General features: G+C 37.0%; 1 protein-coding gene across 1 annotated transcript in view; it reads left to right on the plus strand.

Annotated features, from left to right (window-relative positions):
* LOC103743101 (teneurin-2) overlaps positions 1–26159 on the plus strand; it is a gene marked incomplete at its 3' end in the record, with an annotated part of 615694 nt that overhangs the window by 76659 nt on the left and 512876 nt on the right. Inside the window, 1 exon segment of the mRNA XM_008844309.1 lies at positions 16095–16370. Coding sequence (XP_008842531.1) covers positions 16095–16370 — 276 coding nt within the window.

The raw sequence follows: 26159 nt of genomic DNA on the forward strand, positions 1-26159 counted from the left end.
ATAAAGCCAGAACTCTTGATCAGTTTTGTTTGCTGACATCTCAAGCCATTAGCATAAGGCTTGGCACTTAATATATACCAGTAAGTATTGGTCCAACGAATGAATGCATGCATGAGTGAATAAGTCTCCTTATGCTTGTTCACCTAGCCCCAGAATCACATTCTTTTAGCTTTTATGTTTTATTTATTATTATGTGTTTGCTCCCATGTGCTCAGCGCCTTTCTGCTCATGGTAACCCTCATTTATGTGGTGGAGAAATGAAATAACAATGCACCATATGAATGCATGTTGATTACAGCACTGAGGGCCTAAACATTTCAGTCACTGTTGCGCTGCTATTTCTGCTGCAACTCCTACTTTGCATTCTTCTCTAAAGCATTATTTTAGCCCCTATTATATTCTCACTGCAGCAGAGTTAAATATTTTAGAATCAAAACTTTTCCCAAAGCCTTATGGACACAGACACTATTAAAGTTGTTATTGGTGGTGGTGTTTTGAGGAGGGTCTCATGAAGCCCAGACTTGCTTGGAACTCACTGTGTAGCTGAGCCTCATCTTAAACTCTTCATCTTGCTGCCCTTGTCTCCAGACAGCTGGAATTACAGATGTGCATCAGCATGTCTGGCATTGAAGTTGTTTGATAGATGAGCAGATTGAAGTTTGAAAGTGGAAGGATTGGTTAAGTTGCATGGCATACCTAGTGGAGTGGAATTTCAGAGCGTGGATTATCTACTTTGATTTCTAGCCACACACGTGTATATTTACACTGCTAAGGACAAAACTAAGTTTATTTCCTAGCAATGTGACACCATTAATGATTTTGTTACAAGTGCCTTCTTTTTATAACATCATTCCAGATTGATTAGAAATTAAAAAGGCATGAGCATGAATTCCTATGGAGTTTGTTTATTTGTCTGTTTGTTTTGACACCGAGTCTCACTATATAGCCTTTACTGGGTTGGACTCTCTGTCCTCTGGAATTTCATTCAATATAGGACCACAAACTTCCAAGGATGAGGGCCTGGAGAGGGGCTACAGAGATGGCTCAGTGGTTAAGAGCACTGGCTGCTCTTGCAGAGAAGCTAGATTGGATTCCCAACACCTACATAGCAGCTAACAACCATCTGTAACTGCCAGTTCCAGGGGATCCTACTCCCTCTTCTGATCTCCTCAGGCATTACACAACACAAGTCCACTTACATGTATGAAGGCAATGCATTCATATACATAAAATAAAATTTATAAATCAAAAATTCCAAGAATGAACTTGCTAAGGAATGTGACATAACAGAAAAAGTATATCACAAGTATCTCAAAGTGTAGCATAGAGATTCTTGATCCAAGAATTTCAATTTTAATTTTTTAAATTAATGTAATTTGTGACTGGAGAGATGACTCAGCAGTTAAAAACACTTGTTCTTCCAGAGAACCTGGGTTCGATTCCTAGTACCCACATGGTGGCTAACAACTTTCTGTAACTCCAGATCCAAGGTATCTGGAACCCTCTCCTGGCCTCTGTGAGCATTGAACTCATGTGGTACACTTACATACTGCAGGCAAAACACTTATAAAATAAAAGTAATAAATAAAATGTTTAAATTAATGTAATTTTAAAAACTGTGTCTGGTGAAATGTGTTTGTAATCCCAGCACTGGTGAGATGAAGACACAGGGGTCCTTGGGGCTCAATGGCCCGCCAGTCAGGCCTCACAGACCAATGAGAGAACAAGCCTGTCTCAAAAACAATAGATGGTGCCTGATGGATGACATCAAAGCTTGTCCTCTGACCTCCATATGCACACACGTGCATGTACACTCACACACACACAAACACACACATATATGTACACTCGAAAAACTGACGTAATTTTAAACACATGAAGCAAAAGTACAGAGAAAGCAAGCAGTGCTCGTTACGTTCAGTTAACAAGCATTACCATTTTGCTAAATTCGCTGGCAATCTTTTTCTCCCCTGGTTGCATTCTTCTCCTTTTAGCTCCCAAAATAATTTTGTTAAGCATTTGACACATAGCTTCCAGTCCAAATTTAGCATTCTATCACCATATAGTAATTGATAAATAACATAAAGCACCCCTTTGATTTTCTTATTTGTGTTTTATAACTCAATACTTGTAGTCTGAGACCAATTCCTACTAAGAAAGACTGAGCTATTATTGCTAATATTTCTCTGGCTATTTTGCAGAAAATGGTGATCAGTGTGAAAGATTTGTCATTAATTTGGCCACTTTTTTCAGGACACTTAACTGTGTTTTCTAAAAGACTATCAAAATGAAATTACTGAACACATATGACATTGGTAGCACTTCTGAGAAGACCAGCAAGATCTTAACATCTTAAAGGCATCCTTTGACACCTCTCTGGACTTGATATATCCTCTTGTTACAGGTGAAGGCATCCATCACATATTGATGGTAATGGTTGTAAAGACCTTTGCTTTATGGCACTTACCATATGGGGAATGATGGATTTTAGAGGAGAATTAGGCTCTGGGTTTGTTGAAACTGATTAGTTACAGCATCACTCACATGCCGTAGGTATGACGGCCCTGACGGTGTAGTACTTCACCTGCAATGACATAGGACTTCTTTTCTTTCTTACCCCATATAGAGAGCGTCTGCTTTCTATTCCTGAATTCCTTTTTTTACTTTGGCTTAGTGTGACTCGACAACTCTCTGTAAGTCAACAGCTGCCAGATGCTAAATGTAATTAAGGTTTTACATGTATCTATAACCTACGACATGTGTTTGGAACACAGGAAGCAAGGTGGGAAAGGAAGAAAAAAGGAAAACTCTTGACTCAGTTTCAATTATTCTCTCCAAGTTTAACGGATGCTAGCAGTCAGTAGGAAACTGTGGTCTTGCCGTTTTCTATAAGCTCTATGGCTGGATGCTTAACATGGTTTTAGACAACTACCTAAGTTACTGCAGTACTCGCTGAAGCAGTAGCTGATTTAAAGGAATTGTTTTACAAACAAGAGCATATATCATTAGCCTTTCCCCCCAAATATTTGTGATCACAACATGAAGTCTGATTAACTACCGAAGTAAAATATCTGCTATACATATATTCACCTGGCGATTGACTGTGATCATCCATCTCACTAGACGTCAGATTGTAGATGAGATAATTAACTCTTGAGATCTAGAATAATCCTTCACTGATGAGAAAGTCAAAATGTTTTCAAAACATCGAGTACATAATAGAAACAGGGATTCGGGTAAGTGCTGAGAATGCAGATGTCATTTGCCTTTGTTAAAATTTCATTTAATGTTCAAAGCTTCTCTACTGAGATATCAAATATTATTTATATTGCACTGAGATTAGAGGATATTGTAAGACTTAATGAAATAAACATTAACTGTTTTTGAAATGCATGCAGCTTAATTAGAAGTTGGATTTCATTCTGATTGTGGGAGAATATATTTGAAAATCAAATTCCATTTTATTGACCATCAGTTTATAGTTTTCTACTTACTAGTGAATAATAACTAAGATAAATAATAACAGCTAAGATAAACTGGCTTTGTTTTGTTAAGTATTGTTCTTAATTTGCATCTCTAGACAATGTGTGTATATTGCACAATGACTCTTTGATGCAGGGACTTCTAGTCTTCCATTTCACGGGTGAAAAAACTTGAACCGGTACAGGGGGACTTGTTTGACACCAAATAGTCCCCACAATAATAGGCAGCTAATAAATAACTAAATAATAAATAAAAATAAATAAATAAAAAGTAAAAGGAGAACAAAAATGAGTTGGATTTTAAAATTTGAATTGTTGGACTGGAGACAAGTCTCAGCATAAAGTGCTTCCTGCATTTCCACAGGCCCCAAGCTCAGTTCCCAGTGCCTGTACTGGGTTCTCACAGTGACATTTAACTCCAGTTCCTGAGGACCCAGCACCCACTCTGGGAACTGTGGGACTCTTCATACACTTGTGGCATACACACAGAGACATACATACATATACATAAATAAAAATAAACCTTTAAAATTAATAAAATGAATGCCCGAAGAAACTGAATACTGAAATACACGCCAAGTCTATGGCCATGCATCCTGAACACACCCATTCTTGTCTGAATTACAAGCCAAGAATTTCTATTGAATCTAAGGGCTTCTCTTGGAAAGGCAACAGGGAAACTGGTCCTTGGGCTTGGAGCTAGGAGACTAGGAGAACCTGAGACACCTGTTGGAATCAAGAAAACTGGAAAGAGACAGGGGGGAATAATGCCACATCTTGGGCACAGGCAAACACATTGTTTCAGTCTTCCTATCTATGCAAGCATGATTTTGAAAATTCAGCTAATGTGAGCTAAAATTAAATCGAATTAAGATTGTAAAAAATTAAGTCTTCGGGGCTGGAGATATGGCTCAGCAGTTAAGAACACCCAGAAGGACCCAGCACCCACATGGTGGCTAAAAGTTATCTATAACTCCAGTCCCAGGGGATCTGATGGCCTCCTCTGACCACTGTGGACTTTGCACAACATGAGTGCACTTACATGCATGCAGGCAGTATACTCAAAAACAAACAATAAAAGTAATAAAATATTTTTAAAAGAAATTAAACCTTTAAAATTTTAAAAAAGTGATAAACAATTTATCCTGACCATAAAAGTTCTTAAAACAATAGAATATATCAGAAATGTCACCTAAGTATGCATAATAAAAAACTGATCAACATTTGCCAAGTAATACAAATGTTATAAATGAAATAAACAAAAATAAACACATAATAAATGAAATAAACATGGTTGACATTTCATTCCCATAGACAATATGGGATCAGATCCTTAAAAAGTGAATGAGCCAACTGGAAAATAAGGGGACATTAGAAAGACATAGTACAGAGAAAAATGAGATACAAACAGTAGCTTAAGAGAGAACAGCATGCTGCTTTGTTTAATTAGTAGGGAAAGAACAGAGGAAGAGCAGAAATATTTTAAAAGAGGCAATGTTGGAGAAAGCTTACAATTAAGAAATTATAAATTCAGAGAAAGTAGAGTTGCAGAATTTTTCAAGTAAGGAAAGAATTGTAACTAGAGTTCTATAACATACACATTATGATCCCCAGAGCAGCACCCACATATGTGAATAGATAGCTGGAAAGCGATGAGGAAAAAGAAATGAGAAATTTAAAAACTATTAACCTATAGGAAAGTATAAATAAAGTATGAGAGGGAATGAGAAGTAGGAAAGGTGTAATAAATAATAAATATAAATTCACCCATATCAATGATAAATGAACTATTGTGCCAATTAAATGACAAAGACTGTTAAATTCTTGAATATCAAGTCCTAATCATGGGCTGGTACAAAAGACATGTTAAATATGAAGACACAGGGAATTTAAAAGTAAATAAGTAGAAACAGATCTATCAAAAAGCAAAAATGTTGACTTTGCTATTTTGTAGGAGGCACAAAACAACATAAGACCACAGTAGAGAAAAAATGGATATTTTAAACTTATAAAGTATTTGGTTGATCTTGGAGACATACAAGTCATTTTGCCAATAGCAAAGTGAGAGGAGGAGAAGACATCAGGGAGAGAAAACAGATGAGTAAGAAGAAGAAAAATCATGATAGTTACAGGAAATGGAAGAAGAATCCCATAATTACATATTTTTCTCTACTTAGTCCCTCATGGAGCATCTAGACCAAACCTATTTGTAGGGGATAGAATTTGGGCATGTCCTAGTACATGTTTACAGGACATTACATTTAAGGACTTTAGGAACATAGTCATTTTTAAGGGTTCACTCAGTAATTTATACAGTATGCAAAGCTATAAAACTCAGTAACTGTTAAGATGGATATCCTGGCATTCATTGTCTTTTCTTATGGTCAGAAATCAATAACAACCAAAAATATAAATAAAGGGGCTACAGAGATTCCTCAGTGATTAAGAACTCTGGCTGTTCTTGCAGAAGATCTGGGTTCAAATCCCAGTACCCACATGGCAGCTAACAACTGTCTGTAACTCCAGTTCCAGAGGATCCAACAGCATCTTCTGTCCTTTAGGGGCACTGCAGGACATGGGTGTACTTACATACATACAGGCAATACACACACACATAAAATAAAAATAATAAAAAAATTTAAGTTTATATAATATATATATATGAATAAGACCCAGTACGTGTAAATAAACTCACACCTTTAGAGCTAACACATAGATTCCACTTCTTGACATAGTAAAAGGAGGACAGGAGAAATATGGAACTATTTGGAAATCAATGATTGTGAATGGACAGGATTTCCAGATTTGAAGATACAGATACAAGGGGAAGGTGGGAAGCTATGAGTTTACATGCTTGGAATGTAAGCAGTGTATAAGGAATAAAGTAAGGAATATGTAAGAAATCAAAGCAAGTTATTTTTCAGATCAGTGACTCACATTTCTACCACAAGAACCTCAAAATGATGGAAAAATGAAATGCAAGAAGGTAGAGCGAAAGAAAGAAAGAAAAAAGAAAGGTAAATGAGAGAAATGGAAATGATAAAGGCTTTATCAAGGTCTTAGATAAGCCCCTAACAAGCAAGATTTAAGAGAATGTGAACATTTACCAGACTGGGAACGCAGGAAGGAATATTGTCCTAGATATCACATGTACTCAAAGGAGAGCATCATAAACCCCCAGTAATTCAGATGAAATGGTAAAGTAGGCAAATTCCTTATAACGAACAGTGGATACTTAGAAAAATCTTTAATTATCTCACATGTCCTTATGAAAGAAAGCCATTATATAATGATAAAGATATCAATCCATTAGAATTTTATAATAAAGCTAAATGTATAAGTTCCTATAGATAAGCCTTAGCGATATTAAATAAAACTGCAGGGGGAAAAAAAAACCAGCCCATCATAGTGGGCAATTTCAACATGTGTCTTTCAATCAGTGATAAACGGCAAATTAGTGCCTATGAAGAGAAATACTTGGATTATAATGGTTGTGATACATACTGAAACACAGCTGAACGTAGGTACACAAAATGTCCAGTTTTAGAAGTACGGAAAATAAGAACTGAAGTCTCAGTGTCTTATATATGTAATACATAATGGTAGAAATTAGTAAACTAAGAAACATGCATAGAAAATAGATATAATTAGAAAAAGAGAAGTTTGCTTAATTCTAAGAGCAAAGTAACCACTGATAAAAGAAATTCAGTAAAAGAAGGAAAGCACAAGTAAGAACATGAGGAAGAAAAACAAAATTTTTGAAAAACTAAAACATACAGGAATACTTTTGTTTCGATGCATTTGAAACAGACAAAACAGGCACATTCCTGCAAAAATTTCTTGCTAATTGGTTTCTAAGCCAATGCAAGAAAAAATTGTTAGTAATTTATATTCAAGAAACAGAGCACTTTGAAGACCGGCGGTTAAAATAGTTACACGATATGTAGTTATTCTGTCACAAGCAGTTTGTAAGATTTCTTACCTGCACTATCTAAATTAGTGTGACCCTATGAAGGTATTTATGTATGTTGTATAAATAAGTGGACAGAGACTCAGCAGAAGTAATTAATTCTGAGACTATCATGGTTAACAAATATTTTTAAAACAGACAATTCTAACTCCTTCTTCCTTAACTCCAGGCTATGTATTTTGACTCTTTTTACAAAACCGCTTCCATAATTATTAGAAAACTACATATAAATGCATTTGGGACTACCTGCCACGTTCCGTAGCCCCCAGTAAATGTAACTAAAGGAGCAGCCTCTGTGGAACACAGAACACCCAGATGGTTGCAGTCAACTCACAGTTGTCCTATTTCCTCTCTTTTGTTTTCCCTTTCCTCTGAGAGGAGAGGCAGAGTCCTGCATGGTCGATGAATGTATGCATTTATCATGATCTCACAGAAGATGACTGAGGGCTGTGTTTAAATACGGCAATTAATTTGAATCTTGCTGGATTTTTCCGTCAACAGAAAACCTAACTTGTCCCCAGCGAGCCAGGTTCCTGGGCATTTCATTTCTATTTAAGAACTGCCTCTTGCTCAGCAAGACCTTTTGCTATGACTACTTTTGGGGTTTCCAAATTGGGCTTTGTTCGGGTTGGAACAGGAAAACGCCACCCCCTCAGAGCAGAAGCCACTTTCACCTTTCTCTTTGAGGGTTGTGCTGACTAGAAAACTCCAGTGTTGAAGCTCTCCCGTCTTTCCAAGATATTTTGGCCTTCTGTTGATTTGGGATGTGTTTACTTATCCTAGGATGAGCCAGTTACAAATTATAATAACGTGGGCACATCAGACATTCATATAGATTAAAACAATTCACCCCCAGGTTTAGAAACATGAACATATTACCATTTTAGGCATCACACATGAAACAAAACTTTGATTCTTAAAGTGTGTTTTTTGAAAATAAATATTTGGTTTAAGTTTTTTGCATAGTAATGCATGTCCAGCCACCCTGTAGCTTTAAGCTATGGGATTTTTGTGAACAGTTTTGTCAACATCCAGGGAAGTATCTGAATGTGTGAACTTTAGAAGGGCATTAAGAGTTTACGAGAAGAGTCTTAGTATATGCAGGCATAAAACATTAGAATGCATAAGTAGTTTCTTTAACGCCTTTCAAAATCATGATCACTACATACACAAATATATAGTTGTTTATATTAGCATGAACACAGTGCTCAGATGTTTGCAATTGTTTTAAACGAATTATTTTCTACATCTCCTGCATATCTACAATCACTCAACATTTCAATACATTTATTTCAAACATAAAATAATAATTTGGTAGCACATTTTGATTAATCAAAAAGAAGTAAAAATTATATTTTATTATTGTTTAATTTCTGTATTTTCTTGATATCATACTACCTGACAAGAGTTAAGGTATTGGGTCAAATAATATCAAGTACTATGATCAAAAAGAATCACCACATTATAATTTCTATTTTTTCTTAAGCACTTTCTAAGAAAATTTAGTGTCCATACTTATTCCTGAATTTAAAATGTACACTGTAACATTTGCTCAGGAAATGTGACCCATGTTTGTTTACAAGAGATTCTCTTTGTCAAAAAATAAACAATCACAGAAAAGTCTACTTAAAGTAGAATTAACATCTAAAAGAACCAACATTCATAATAAATAGTAAAAAAAATAATTTATTTAAAGCAGAAGAAATAAAACTTCACACACTTATAATCCTAGCACTTGGGAAGCGGAGGCGGGAGACTCTCAAGTTTGGGTCTAGCCTGGACTACATAGTGAGACCCTATCTCAATCAATTAGTCGATAAATGAATCAGTGATAATCAGGAGTATAATTATGTTAGATATGATTTAGTAGTGCAACTCTGAAATACATCTTTTTCACAAAGAACTTTTGTTTGGTGCGTACAGACATATTATGACAGTATTGTGTGACTGCACAATTTTATACATTTCGTGTTAGGAAGATTGAATTTTAGCAAAAAATATATTTTTTTGTTGGTGGTTTGAGATTAACGTCATTCTTACTGTCAAGAGTAGCAAATAAAATGTCATTATGACAAAAAAATACTTTATGGATTGATTCATTTTCCTAGGGGGGTCTAATTAACCTTAATTTAAATAATTATCATTCCTCATTCATTTTGTCCTGGTTGGTATGAGTAGCAGTTTTTGTTTTTAATTTTTGTTTTTTTTTTATTTTCTTATTTATTTTTTACTCTATGCTGGTTAACTGACATATTATGTACAAACCTGATCCACTAAAGTCTTCTGTTTGAGGGCTTGAGAGATGGCTTAGTAGTTGAGACAACTTGGTGTTCTTCCAGAGGACCTGTGTTTGATTCCCAGCATCTACACAACAGCTAACAACTGTCTGTAACTCCAGCTTCAGGGCATCCGACACCCTTTTCTGGCCTCTGTAGGGCATTTCACACGTGGTGCACTTAAATATGTGTAGGCAAAATACTCATACACATAAAATTAAAAAAATGATAATAAGGAAGTCTTCTATTTGAATAGATTACCCTGATACTAAGGCCATAGAAAAAGCTGGACACGTCAACTTGACTGACAAATAGACATGAAAGTCCCAGCCCCCTCTTGATCTATAAGGCAGAGGCTGAGGGTGGAGTAGCAAGGGCTGTTTCACCTATGTTGGGTAGAGGTATGTTTTCTGATTTCTCACTGGGGCCTCTACAGATATTAACCTTGTAAAAGAAGAGCAGGAACCTTCTGTCATTTCCATACAAGACTTCTTCTGATCGTAAAGGTGAAATTGGATTAATAGCCAGTCTACTCTGACACTAACAGGGCAAAGGAAATCTGGGAGTAGAGGCACAGGATCCTCTCGTGGCCTCCATTGGCATCACTGTGGGGAGTCAGGGAAGTCTAGATGCCCCTGGACAGGGAAGACAGTTTTGCCTCACCACCTGGTCTCCTCTGATTGCACCCTGTGTATATGTGGAGGTGGAGGTGGAGAAACTCTTGTTACAGCAGCACATATTTTAGGCCTCTTTCTGTCTGCCCCCATAGGTGCTTCCAGCTTTGCATGTTTCTCTACCACTAGGTCTGACGTACATTTGGGGTCATGAAAACCAGAGAACTCAATTACTATGGAGTTCCACAAAGCCAAGGATATTAATAGATCTTCTTTTCCTCTTTTAGAATCTTACATGTTAATCATTTTCCTGTTGTGGTAGCAAAATACTTGAGAAAAATAATTTAAGGGAAGATTTACTTTAGAACAAAGTTTTCAGTTCATGATTGATTGGCTCTGTTGTTTCTGGTCCTCTGGTATGCAGAGCACCAGGACAGAAGGGAAGAGGGAACAAAGATGCTCACTTCATGGAGGCCAGGCACAGAGCAGAAAGAGAGGGAGAGGGAGAGCTGGAGGGAAAAGGTCTGGAGATGAAATGTATCCCTCAAAGTCATCCTGTTCAGTGACCCACTTCCTCCAACTAGGCCAGACCTCCTAATAGGCCGTTTAGCGTGACATCACCATTGGGTTAATTGATTGATAAACCAAACATCTTTAGGATCCAGTCACTTCTCAGTAGCACCAAAAACTGGGAACTAGTCTTATAATATATGAGCCTTTTCTATTTAATTTCAAACCATAGCATGTGGTTTTATATGTAACACCTAGGAGTTTAATCTATCCTTATTGTGAACAGTAGAGAGAAATGGCCTATTTCATCTACATACAGAGCCAAAAAGTGGTCAGATCGTGTCTGAAGTCCTCATCATCACACCAATCATACCATTTCTATTTGCTGTTGTTATCTGGGCTTAGTTTTGATCCTGAGGCCTTGTTTGTGATTCCAGTGTTTTCTTAGCATCATGTCTATCGATTCCATGAAAACCTGTACTTTTCCAAGATTCATAATTATTTCTCATTTACTCATAGTAAATGGACATAGGTGAATGGAGATCAATTTTATGTCACTGAGAACTATTCTGATGTTACAACAGCTCCTATTCCCCTAGATAAATTTTTTCTAGGTCTTAGGTAATAACACTGAAATAATAATAGGAGGTTTATATGTTGCCCCAACCCCATTACTACAGTTAACGTCCATGTTCTTGTCCTCATAGTAGAGATCTGTTCTGATGCTGACATTTTCAGTGCTATTTGTATACCCTGGTATTACCATGGCATGATAATTCTGACTTAGCCACATATGTGCTTCTCCTAGTTAAAGGTTATTTTGTAGTATGAGAAGTTGGTGAAAACTTAGAAAATAAAGGCACGATCATAATGCATAGACATATCTTTCCTTCAACTTTTGTCCTTGAATATAATTAACAGGTCAAAAGACAACTCTTAATATTTGTTACTTAATTTCTCTCTGAATGTGTTATGAAGACAATCTGAGTTATGCACTGAGGTTATGATCTAAGAAAAGTCAACTTAAAGCCACAGAATCTTATTAAGAAAGTTATTTTAAGGACTTGTGTTCCCTTATCTTGAAGACCACCTATGAGTTTTTTTGACAGATTTTTCTCCCTAGATTTTAAATTTTACTAAAATTTTATGATTGTAAATATCATAGATTCTGTGGGATTGTTCATCTGTAAAAATATTGACTGTAGCCTGTATCAAGCAGGGCCACATTGAGCAATTTAATGGTAGCAGCCATAAGATTGTGTGTGTGTGTGTGTGTGTGTGTGTGTGTGTGTGTGTGTGTAATGAAATGACTTTGGCATATCACATACATCTCATTTAGTCAGCAGTGTCAGGGAAGCTGGAAGTAGATGTAGGATGAGTCTGTGTCCCGTGGATACCTAAGTGTGCCTCTGCCTTCTTTTTACAAGACAATAAAGAAGGAATAAAGTTTTGACTGTGTTCCACCTAAAATCTTAGCTTGGAGAATCACACAATGACTGGTCTCTCTCTTCCATTCAAAGCTGCCATGGAGCTTAATACAGACATAATTACACAAGATGAATTAGAGCAAAATCAGTCTTCCATCAATGAGCAAAGTAAGTGCAAAACAACAAACTGATAGTTTTTAAAATCCCCCCACCTCCTTTTCCATTTTGAGCAGAAGTGCATAGCATGGGGTTTAAAGCCGAATGATAAACTAAAACATGATTATCTAACATCAATTTATAAAGAAAAATGTGCAGAATGCCTGGGTATGGTCAGAGCAAAATGAAGGAGTCATGATGTGGTAATTTCTCAGTGGAGGTGCTCCTATCTCTCTAATACTCAACCCACACTAGATGTCCATCTGCTAGGCAAGCTGGGAACACGCTCTTAAGAGTTGGATCCTAGATGACCTTTCATGGATCTCTGCCCTTCTTCTATATAGTATTTATTACTGCATAGATTGCATTTTTATGTGATTCTTTGATTAATGTCTCTTTCCCGATTAGACTGTAAATGTCACCCAACTATATTTTTACAGTGCTCCCTGTTATATCCCCATGCATACAACAGCACTAGGAACAATAAATATTTGTCTTTTGAATGATTTAATAAATGATAGACCAGTCTTTCCTCTCTCCTATGTTGTGTGGCTCCCCAGCTTCATGTGGTAAGCCAGAAAAACCTGAGGGAAACTTGGCCCAGAAACTGCCTTAAGTAATTAGAATGGAGTTCTTATTCTCTGTGTCTGCGGTAAACAGAAAGATAATAAACTAGGAATTATATGGAAACTGGCATGGGGGAGAGACAGTCTTCTTCAAAGACAAGTCTAATAGGTAATTTTTTGAGGAAACAATTTTGTTTTTAGAGAAAACTCTTCAGTTCTATAATATGAATGTATTGGTATGATTTTCTTTGAGTAGAATATCACACATCCAGTTGTCAGTGACAGCGTACATCTATAGCTAGTTCAGAACCTATAAGCTTGAAGTTGAAACCCTGAAAATATGCTTTTCCTTTATTACCACTTGTGGCTACTTTAAAATTTATATAATTCTTAACCCATGATGATCTCATGTGTTGTAGCATAAAAAGGAATAATTTGTTTTCAGAATATCCTTTACAATCAAAGAAGGAGCACACGTTTCTTACACTTTTCCCACATCCTGGGCCTCTGATTGCTTGATATCACTGGAATTCAGATCACGAAGCCATGGATTGCTCTGAGAACAGGCATCCTTTCCTTGAATAACTGCTTCTTTCTTCCCAAAAGTACTTTGAATCTCAGACTAAATAATGAAATGAAGGAAAATTCTATAGAAAGTTGCCTTAATACAAAATCTATTAAAAATGTGAAACATGGCTAATCGAGGAAACATGAAGCAATATATTTCATGAGCTCTAAAGATAAGATGAGAGACTGTTAACACTAAACAACCATGTCATAGAGTAGAAAACAAAAGTAGAAACATCTGTAATATCAGATGTGCATGAATCTGGAACTTTCTCTTTCATAGACTATGAGGCTCAAACATGCATGTTAACATACAAGGATGCTGAAGTGATCCCCAGGGATGTGAATTGGAATGGAGAACAACAGACAGAATTTCAGAGCAGCTGATAAACTCCCCAGAAAATAAATTGAAACTTTTGGCCCTGAGTACACAGCAGTAAGGCCCGCACAGGTAGTGGATGATCACCCCTGTGACAGGACCTTGTGTTTTGGCCAGCTCTTCAATAAATAAGCCTCACCCTGCAGAGACAGTTATGTATAGAATAGGGTTTCCTTTCTTTTATAGAGTCAAATATACTTGTGTGAAGATCGTTGTACAGTGAAGAAATGAAAGCAAAAATTCACTATAAAAGTACATGTTTCTGTTACAAAGTAGTCGTACTAAGTTAACAGAAAACTGTTTGTTCTTTAACATAAAAGCTATAAAATTGTATCATGTATGTGAATTAGTTCAGTGTTGAGTAACATCAAAGTTACAGTTTTAAATCATACATGACAAGGAATAGCCTAGTAAATATACTTAGAGATGATTAACCCTTGACGTTGTGTTATTTATAAGGTTTTCTCTACTCATAGCACAAAAGTACATTTTTTCACAGTGTTTGCCCTCATTGTCATAAATCATCTAAAGACAAACAAAATCCACCCAGATATGGTGGCCCAGACTTGTGATCTCAGCACTGTGAAGGCTGAGGCAGAAGGCTCATAAGTCCACAGCCAGCCTGAACTATACAATGAAACCCTATCTTAAAACACAAATCAAATCAAAAACAGTCAAGTCAGATTTACATATCGGTACATAGAGGGGACCATGTGATTCCATCTAATTTGCTCTGAAATGTTAAAATACTTTTCACATGAAGTTGATTATTAAGCATAAAATAACATAGCAGCAATTAGTAGTGTGCAAAAATTTTTTGAAAGTTGTTGCCAGGTTGGCTTTTCATTGAGACTGCTTGATGCCGTAGAAAGAATACAGGCTTAGGGCTGCCAATAGAGGCAAATGGTTCCTGGATCTGCCACATTCCCATGTGTTTAACCTATGTGTAGTTGTAGTAATAAACTTCTGGCTTGTTGTAAGACTTAAATGAGAAAAGGTCTGCAAAGCACCTGGTCTAGTGTCCCAAAGGTGGTAACGTAGATAGATGTTCCATCAACCTCTCTTCTCTTCATGTCTCATCAACCCATATTCCCACCTCAGTGCTCTTGGCATGAGCATATATTCTTTTTCCATAGGTGAAGCCTGTTGGTGACTTTGATTTTATTAGCAAGTGGAAATTATATGATATGACTTAAATACCTACCTCTTCATTCTTCAGGTTTTAGTTTCAGTAGTAAAGGATATATATTTTTTTTCTTTTTTTTTTTTAATTAAAACAAGCCAGCTGGAGATATGGCTCAGCAGTTAAGAGCACTGCTGTTCTTACAAAAGACTCAGGTTTGAATCCCAGCGCCCACGTGACAGCTAACAACTGCCTGTAACTCCAGTTCCTGGGGATCTGACACCCTCGTCTGTCCTCCACAAGCATTGTACCAACTGGGTGCACGTACACACATGCAGGCATAACACTCATATATATAAAATAAAAAATAAAATGTTTTTTTTTTTATTAAAACAAGCAAGCAAGCTGGGTGGTATGCAATCCTTTTAGGTGCATAGGGCTCTGAAGAGGAATTTCTGGGATAAACCCCCCAAAATACAGATAAGCTACCTGGGGCTGGCAGAAAAGAAACAAGTTCTCAAAGAAGCTGTGACCAGAGAAAAACCAAACCCAGGTCCCAGGCCTTCTACTCAGGACTCATATTTATTAGTGGATGATATGCACTGACTTCAATGCTACATGGAGATGGGATTTGGATATTGATACCCTGTAAGGGGGTGAACTTGAATGTGTCATATAAATACTATAGTTTCCTAGTCTATAAAACAAACCAATAGTATCTTCAAAAATTGAGATTGTTTTAAATACAAACGAAATTTTCAGAATAAAATATGCACAAATCAATGTATGTATTAGCTCTTGTAAATGTAGTCTTTTGCTGGGGGTAAAACGCTATCAGATGTCTAAACATCTCTGAGCCTGCTGGGCTATAAAACTGATCTCTGCTTTTGCATGTTTCCCAAAATACCTAACATCCACTGAATGTTGCCTAAGACCTCCGTCTGTGTATTAGAATTCGATACATCTGTCTTCAACTTTGCGCAGCACCCCACAGCGTAACCCCTCTCTGTTGCTCTCACTCTAGGGACTAACTTCACCCTGGCGGAGCTGGGTATCTGCGAGCCCTCCCCACACCGAAGTGGCTACTGTTCGGACATGGGGATCCTCCACCAGGGCTACTCCCTGAGCACAGGGTCTGACGCTGACTCTGACACCGAGGGAGGGATGTCTCCAGAGCACGCCATCAGATTGTGGGGGCGAGGGATAAAATCCAGGCGCAGCTCCGGCCTGTCCAGTCGCGAGAACTCAGCTCTTACGTTGACTGATTCAGACAATGAGAATAAGTCGGATGAGGACAACGGTAGGCCACTTGTTACGTACCTCTGAATGCTCTGTGTGCAGTGCACTGTGGGCTTGGGAGCCTTCATGATTTTTTGTTTTTCAATAAACAGGCATAATAGAACCATTCATTTTCTTTTAAATTGACCTTGTCTCCCTAGTCTGAGCTGGGGGAAAACATACCACACCCCGAAAGCACACAGCAAGAGAAGAGAATTGGTAAATCACATTTTGAAGATAACACAATATTCAGGTTCAGTCACTGGGTCTTATTAGCAAATAAATTTTGTGACAAAAAAAAAAAAAGAGGCCGCTTAATAAACTGTGGCCTGTACCTAGAGAATGTGGTCTCCCCACAAGTTTCTAGGTCTCTGTATTGATTTCCCCTTCCGAGTAAAAGCAGCCTGAGTTTTTATTTATTTATTTTTCATGAAGATCTCTGAAGAATCCTTCCTTATCTTCGACTTTCATTTCCAGGCGGCAATGCCTCATATCCGTTTAGGAGATCAAACTTGGAGCGCATGCTCCGGAGTTTAATGATGACAAATAAGAAGATACTTGTCATCAAAATAGGGTTTTCGTCTGTGTTTTCTTCCTTCTCAGTACCTATGTAGGTTAATGGTTTCCCGCATCTTCCATCACAAATCACTGTGACCCATCCATCAGCTTTGTAGGTGAGTTTTAATGAAACTTTGAGAATTAAATGCTTCTGATCGTTAAGCATTGAATACAGGGAAGCCTGTACAAGTCATTAAAGAGATAAGGTGCTTTTTGTGGATTTCCAAGCGACTCGGAACTGTGTTTAGTCGAATACATTTTCTAAAAAAGATAAATTGCTTTAGGTACAGCTGATTTATGAAGAATACATCAAATGCTCTGTGTGTTGTGAATAGACTGCCTGTTCAAAGAATTGCCATTAAAATGTTTACAAATATATCAGTTAAGAATGTTTGTAGAGAATCTCAGAAACTTCTGCCAGAGCAGCTTTAAGTATCTTCTTTCATTAAAAAGAAAAAAAGAAATATCCAGACAGTTTGGTGTGAGTGTAAAAGAATAGATAAATACCATTTCGTCCCACAACTATGTTGGAAATGCATCATTTCTTGGGTGATTCTGGTCAATTAAAAAAGATGTCACGTTGTTGCATTTAAATTTAGTTTTAATTTTGAAATAATTTATTCTACAGTGGGGACAAGGTGATGTGTCTTACAGCTCCATCCCTGTAGCTAATCAAGGTGTGCTCTCAAGGAAAAATCTACACTTGACACCTTCAAAATTTTAACAGAATTCTGACACTTAACACATTCAGCACTCTAAAAGGCTTATGTAGTAGGAAATAACTTTTAAGTTTGCATTAAGGCATACATTGGACCCATTTACTGATGTCCTTTTTCAACTCTAGTGTGTGTTAGTAGTTTTGAAATGGAGGCAATGGTTGCCAAATAAACAAAATAACTGTAGTCTAAGAAATTTCAGCACATTTTAAATAAGGCGTTTGAGCAAATCACCATGGTTGGCCTTCTCCTATCTATACAGGGAATCTTCTATAGCATGCTCTTTGCACATAGTTATAGAATCTCCACCCTCTTAAGTTATTTATACATAATGCTTGAAAAGTCAAGAAATAAAGGGAGATTTCCACTGAAGCATGTGAGCAAAATAGAAAAAAAAAAAAAACTTGTCTTGAGTTTACCTAGAACTGCCACCAATGGGAAATTTTTAGAATCATATATTTGGCAGACTAGGAATAGGTCTTTTTTATCCAGTATTATCAGAAGCAGGGTATTTGAACGTTTTTCACTTTGGGAGAGTGCATGTGAGTTCCTGCATAGTGATAGGAAATGAACTCTTAAGTAAGTGTCTTGATTTCCTTTCCTATCATGCTGTTATAATGCAATCAAAATTTCATAAAGAAAACTGTGCTTAGCTACACCTCGTAGCTCTGTTATACGAATGGACTTGACAAAGTCCAAAGGTGGAGCTGGAGACGGTTCAACTAGGTGATAGCTATTCTAAAATATATAGGTAGACTATACTCCTTCTCCCCTTTTTAAAGAATTATTCAGTATCATATGTGAATTATATACAAACAAATGTTTTATTCCCATTTTTCAGCAGAATAAAAATAAAATATTTTATATGTAACAAATTCTCTAAGCAACAAACGTAAGGTGCGGGAGCTCTGCAGGCTGGAGTGTTAACTTCAGTCAACTTTTCGCTCTTTCTCTCTGACACATTCTGTTTAGCTCACAAAGAAATCAATGCTTTTTCACATCACTGACTTTATGAAGTTTGGGAATGTATTATCATATAGATTGACAGTTGCCCCACCGGTTCCATACCACAGCATGGACACTCACAAAGGCATCATTAATCTCTCACACTTGTACCCAGCAATGGCTTCCTCAGTAATAAACACAATGTCCTTCAAAACCAAATCAATAACCTTTTAGGTATGCCTCTCTTGAAAGGGGAGTCACAAGAATCGTACTTTGAGAAGTCCTCCATTTCGGTTTTAGATTGTAAGGATAAGGGTTTTCTGTGAGATTCAACATTTTTATTTCATTTGTATGGTAGAATCTTGGGGTGTATAGATGTTAAATGTTTATTTAAAAGCTCTTTTTAAATAATCTGGTTGCGATTTCGCTCAGCATATTTAGCAAGTAAAGCTAGATTTTAGGAACGCACTTACGTCTCTTGAGTCTCAAGTATATATCTGCCTTTACATTCACATAATAAAACCCCTGATTTGCCAACAGTCTTTCTTAGATAAGCATTGGTTGAGCTTTCCATGTGCTTCAGAGACAGAAATAGCCCACTGTGAAACCCGACAGTCCCAGCACACTGGAAAACATTGATGAACTTATTTTATTTATTATGATTTTTTTGAGGTATAGACACTACAAAGCTTTCACCATTCACATTTTCGTTTCTTACTGTCTCCATGTGGTTGCAAAGTTAACATGGTGCTAGCTTGAGTTGGGTTGCTTTAAATAGATAAAGTTCTCAGGTTCAAGGAGTCTTATCAGGTTCTTTAACTCTGGTTTGCAGCTAATGATGGCCTGGCTAGAAATGACAATGAGAGTTCAGAACAGCTAGGCCAGTGTTTCACTGTGTCAAATCCGACTGCGTCTGTACAAAGGGCTTTCCCAGTGACTTTAAGTTAGAATCGTACCTTTGTTTTTCAGTAATAAATGTCCCACTTAAAATATGTCCTCTTCCAGGGTCTTTGTATCACCTGAGTTATGGAGAAAATGGGGCAGTCACTAATACACAAGAATAACTGATAACTAATTGCCTCCTTAAAGATGCAGAGCAGAACACACTGTAAAAATCTGGTCTATGTATTCTTGAGTCCCTTAGGCAGTTTTGTCACCTTGGGGACGTAAAAATATCCTTGGCTTTTTTTTTCTTTTTTTTTAAAGCACAATCTTAGTTTCAGGTATTTTTTTGGAAATCTAGAAAGAAATAAGGGAAAGGAAGGAATAAAAAGTTGCAAAATATCTAAAGTGAGGTGTAAACCTAATCTGGCATTGGTAAAGCCTTTAAGAAATGCATTCTTCCCTCTGCATTTCCACCCAAAATGAATACAAATAATACTCATTTTCCTCTGTTACCAATTGGAAAACATATTTTTACAAAGTGCTTTGTGTTTAAAAATATAAATATGGGGTTAATTCCATGACATTTCTTAAAATGCCTTTATGAAACAAGCCAGTTCTCTGCATAAAGACTGTGTGAGATGTCTTTGTGGGGCACCAAGGTTTCTATGAGTGCCCTTAGCAGAGGGTGACAGTGTGTCCCTGCCCTCAGCAGAGCTATTGCATGCCAGGTGCTCACTGTTTTCAACTGCGACAGGAGGAATGAATCCAAGGAAAGGAGTAGTTTTTCTTAGTACCACGACAATTTGTTTATTACCACCAAGCAAACGGTGCTCATTTTTAAATATAGGGCATATGTTTTTCTGTTTTTTGTTTCTTTAGTCTTCCTACTTTCTCTTCAAAAAGTATCTCTCAGGCTGGGCGATGGTGGCTCATTACTTTCCCAGCACTGGGAAGTTAGAGGCAGGTAGATCTCTGTGAGATGGAGACCGGCCTGGGATGGTCTACATAAAGAGTTCCAGGCCATCTGGGGCTATATAGTGAGACCATGTCTCAAAATAAGGCGTCTCTCCAGTAACTTTAGCACTCAAGGGCCCCTTAAGTCAGAACACATAAGACCCACTGGTGGGTGGTGGGTTTCAGGTCCCATCCCACTTTGATAGTCTTATATTCACAAGCATCTAATTTGTATTATTTAATAATCTACTATAGTCATTTCTTCTCCCCTATGTCATATGAGAAAATTACAGAGACTGCCTAAAACACAAACAAAAGCTTTCTGTTAGCTACAGACAGTGGAGAGACTCATAGTCTTGTTTTCAAGAGAAACAAAATGTTGGGTGTTAAGTAGTGAAAGAAGTTCCTACAGAAAGGATAATTAATATCTGATTTTATTTTTGTTGTTGACATGACGTATTTCTTTTCCATTTGAATTTTATTGTAAAAATTTTCATGGCAGGGAGAAGGAAGAGGCCTATGAGACCTCACCCTTCACTAACAGACTGTGAGCAGCTAATGGTTGATGTGGGTGTTTATATTGTTTTCTTCAACAGTGTACCCAGTAAAAGTAGCCCATGCTCCAGTACATAGCACCCACCCATCTCATGTAAGCAACCCTGATTAATTTTAATGGGACATACACACACATACACAGGGGGCAGGGGGGACGCCAAATCTGGAGGGACATTTCTTGAGACAAAGGGTTTCATCAGAAGAGGGAAAGGGCTGAGAGGTTAATAGGAGTGGAAACTACTAAATGAGCTATATACACATATGAAGCTATCAAAGAGTAAATTAAAGAATATTTTCTGTGGTACATGAAAAAACTATTGCTTCAATTCTTTAAAAAAATAAGTCAAAAGAAAACAGAACACATTTTCAAGGCATTTTGATGACAATTAATTCAATGTGTTCTTTTAGCTTTTTTCTTGTACTTTTAAATCTATAAAATAATGTTTATAAAGACATATATTGAATGAACTAAAAATAAATTGAAATAGAAAGTAGATTAAAAAGGGAAAGGTCACAAGAAGAATGTCACAGGTCTTCAGTCCTCAAATTCCTGAGTGAAAAGATGATCTCATTTTAATGACAGGTTCAATTCTTCGAAGGTCCTGGAAGTAGAGGCTTTTGGAACCTCTTAGTTTTTAAGAATGATCTTGTTGTTTTGTTTGGCTTGGTTTGGTTTGGTTTGGTCTTTTTAAGACAGGGTCTCCCTGTAGCCCCAGCTGACCTGGACTCGATATGAAGAGCAAGCTGGCCTCAATTTCATAGAGGGCCACCTGCTTCTGCCTCCTGAGTGCTGAGATTAAAGGCTTGCGCGACCACACCCAGCTTTAAAAGTGTTTTAATGGGAGTTAGAAATATATGATTATCACAAGGCTAATACACACTTGAGAAAAATATAGAGCCAGAAACAAAATTTAGGAGTTGCACAAGGTCACATGGCAAGATACATAGGCAGAGCTCAAAGAACAGATGCTCTGCAGGTGTGCCTGTATGAAACCTCAGACAGCTAAGTTATTGGCAAATGAAACAGTGAATACAGTGTTTTAAAGTAGAATGGCGTGCTTGCAGGACTGTGAGCCATGTGCTTCAGCACAGTACTGCACGTTCCAGATTACAAACCTTAGTGGCACGGTCTTTCATTATTTATATATTTCTTTCTTTTCTGTGGTATTTTCTTTCATGTTTGTTAATGCTCCCAGGGCCATCAAGCAATGGCTCCATTCAATAAATACAATAAATAAAATGGAGCATAAGCCTCATTTTTGGCAAGGACAGCTTGCTTATTACACATGTAATCTTCAGGCCTTCGGGGAGACATTGGGTTTGGTGGCTAATCATTGGGCTTTAAGCTGCCAAGTTTCTGACATCAGTGCTTAACTTTCAGTAGAGTGGGGATCATTCTGAAAGTGTTAAGAGGCAGATGTTTCTGTCAGTGCATGATTGGAAGCCTCTTTGGTAAAAGTACCGTTTCGTTTACTGTTCAGACATATATTGGCTCAGTTGTTATGTGTCAAGAATCAAATCAAATTAATATGAGATAGTAGAAATATGCAATAAATGAAGGATTAGGGTCACACATAAAACGAGTTAAAACAAAGAATGTGTAAATTTCTTACATCCAACTGATCAGGATGAACTTGCAGAGAAAATATCAAAATAAAAAGGATCGGAGAATATTGGTGGCATAATGAGGTTTTTCAATTAGCCATTCTCAAACTGGGACATAGCAAGTGCAGAGAGAAACTTTTAAGTAATAAGTTTGTCGGTAGAATAGAAGTTGCAGATGGGTGACATTTACTTTTGAGTACTGTTAAACACTAGCAAGAACTGCCTAGAAAAGTGGCCCTTGCCTGCTTTCCCTAACCTCGGTTGAAATTATGCCAAAGGAGCCATGGGCAGATTTAAGTGGTTCACAGGAGAGCCATCCACAATAAAGTCTGTGAAGTGTATTCCCCAGGTTGGATCTAGCCCATGAAGTGATTGTATTACATCAGTAAAATGTTTCTAAAAGTTTCAGATTATTAACATTGTACACGTGGAGTGTGATATTAGGACAATTTTATTTTTGCAAAGAGAAAGAAAAAACGGGGGAGGGGAAAGAATCATTTATTTTTTGCTTCTCTTGAAACACAAGAAGACTTTGTAGCCTGGTCCAGGCTTTGCTCTGGACAAATATGGGCTAGACACAATAGGAGCAACAGAGGTAAGCAGGATCCATATTCTTGAACTTACCTGAACTTCATGGAAGATACCCTGTAATTTAAGTCTCTTCTTGGTGTGTATATGCTTTATTTAACAACACTGAACTACGTACAAACTTGATGCAAATGAGAGATTATAAATATGTAGAAAGAAAACTAGACTCCAGCCATTTTGTCGCCATTGAAAATGTGCTTAGAAAGGAGATGCTGCTTCTGTTTTGTACATTTGACTCAACCGCAAAGTGAGTCCAACATTGTAATACCACATTGTGAAAATTAGTTGTAAGTCATCTGGAATTAAGTGCTTTCAATAAAATTAAATCAGATGAATATCAATTTAATTTAGAAAGTACTAAAATGATGGGGTATCACTTAAAGCTTCTAAATGTAAAGGTGAAAATTTAGAAAAGAGATGCAGGGAATCTCTGCTTTAAAACTTGAGCTACTGCAGCTGATTGAGGAAAATCCCAGGGCTTTCCAGGAAGAAGCCTCTTAAAGTGAAAGAAAATGACTTAGTGCTAATTATGTTCAGCAAATGTTTATAGAGTTTATTACGATGAAGTGAAAGACAGAAACATTGAGCTTAAAGAGGAAAAGGCTGCGATAAGAGAAGACCTGCAGTGCGCCGTAGAATAGGATGTGGTGTCACAAGCTGGGGGCAGAAATGGAACTTCCCCCAGAGGACACCCAGGATTACTCATGGATGGGTCTCCCTCACCCCAATGTCAACTCCCAGCTGCCTTACTAGCCCAGGGATATTTGTTACGGGGAAAGAATAATAGAAATACTGACATGTTTACTAATGAGATGGGACAGATTTGTGAGTTAACAGTCTAGAAAATGATCTGTTGAAAGCTATCTCTGTGGAAGGTTTGTATTCTTCTGAAGAGGCTAGAAAAGGTGGACAGGATAGTGATATTTCTGTTCACGTTAAACGTAAAGGGTCATGAACTTCTTTCTTTTGGGATATTTGCAGGCCATCCTGATACAGCAAGATCCTGCTTTATAAGGGACTGATTTTAGCACTTAATCTTAATCTTAAAATTAATGGGATCCTATCTCCAAAATGTACTTTGAGTACCGTGGTTCACTGGCATACAGAAAAAAGATTGGAAAATATATTCTTTAAATTTTCAATTTTGAATGTTTTATATAGCATACATCACATATTAATATATGTACATATATATGGCAATTATATAAGGGTTAAAAATAAATGTTTACAAGCATGTAGATATTGATATGTATTGATGTAGACATAGGCAATGTTGTGACTGTCGTTTAGACAGTGTTTCCCATGAATTGGGGCCTTGGCTGGCAATCTATCCTTGAACTATTTAGACAATTCATTCTCTTGTGGCAACCCATTTTGGACCTACTTTCATATTATTCATGATCATTTATGTTAACCATCTCTTAACAAGATTTTATACAGTTCTTACTTTATTTTCCCAACTCCTTGTACTGAATCTCATTTCTTTAAAAAATATTTATCATTTTTTATTTTCTGTGTATGAGTATAATGCCTGCATGTATGTAAGTGCACCTGTGTTGTGTAATGCCTGCAGAGGTCAGAAGAGGGCATCAAATTCCCCTGGAACTGGAGTTATGGATGGTTCTTAGACACCATTGTGGGTGCTCAGAATCGTACCCATGTCCTTTGTAAAAGGAGCCAGTTCTTTTTACTGATGAACCATCTCTTCAGCCCCAAATTTCACTTCTTATACAAATAACTAATGATACTCATATTGTTAAAGAGCCCAAGCAGCCATATACGCTTATAGTGAAATTCTTGTCTATTTTCAGTTCTTGTCAATGTGCTGGGTTGGTGTAGTAAGCACAGCTTTGACGAGATACAGTTGTGTTTAGGCTGTAATGAGGGCTAGGATGTATATGAGAGAAAATGGGATGGTGGATATTGCAAATGAATGTAAACAGGGTGTCAGATGATTAGAGAATGGGTAGTAGGGTAAAAATGATGATGATTTTTTTTCAGTGGACACTCTCTCCCAGAAGCCCCAAAGTCTAGTCAGACTAATTGGAATATGGTGACTTTATTGGAAAGCTGTAGAAATACATCAGTAGATGCATAACAACCAGGCAACTGAGATCTTTGTGTTTCATCTTTTGAAACTAAGACCTGACCAAGTAGACCAAATTGGGGACTACTGGAAGTGTATGTGATCAGCAACTGTTACATGTCAAGAAGTAGCTGATAGCAACTTACACACAGTACCCCATATATATATATATAACATGCATATATATGGTGTGTGTGTGTGTGTTTGTGTGTGTGTGTGTGTGTGTGTGTGTGAGTAGGAAGGTACAATTTCTGGAATCAGTTACAGCAGATGAGAAGCAATAACCCAGGTAGAAAGACCCAAGGAACCTCTCGTTGAATAATCCACATGCTTCTTGGCATTTGAAATAGGAGAAATTAAAATCTGGCTATGCTGAAAATATTTATAATTAAGATAGTATAATTTAAAAAGCATCTGCTCAAAGATAAATCATAACAAAACTGGAGTAGGTGGCTATTTCCATACTCGGAGTTCAGGAAGCCTGGCTTCCAGTGAAGCCTCACCTGTACACATATATAATATATTATTATAAGAGCTGCATGTCAGTGTTTATATTAGCTACATGGTTAATAAATAACTTCAAATATTTCTCTGTATAAGAAAAATGGTCATAATATTGTTTGCACAGGAATAGTTAGTGTGTTGTAGGTGGATATTGGCTCTATCTATTCCAGGATGGTGACGGTTTCTTGAAGATTAACCATGATTTTGCATCTTACTGGTGCTTCATGATCCATATTCTCATGCAATTTGCTTAATTGCTCCTGTAACTATAGTCATGTCTCCCTTCTTATCCCTAACCTTTGATATTTTTGTCTCTCATGTTTTTTAGTCATGAACGGAATCATTTTATGTTTCCTTCAAGCTTTCTAGTTTCTGTTATTATTTATTCTATTTGTTTCTTTCTCAATAAATTGAT

The sequence above is a fragment of the Nannospalax galili genome, unplaced genomic scaffold (assembly GCF_000622305.1).
Source record: "Nannospalax galili isolate Female #2095 unplaced genomic scaffold, S.galili_v1.0 scaffold480, whole genome shotgun sequence".
Taxonomy (NCBI): Eukaryota; Metazoa; Chordata; class Mammalia; order Rodentia; family Spalacidae; genus Nannospalax; species Nannospalax galili.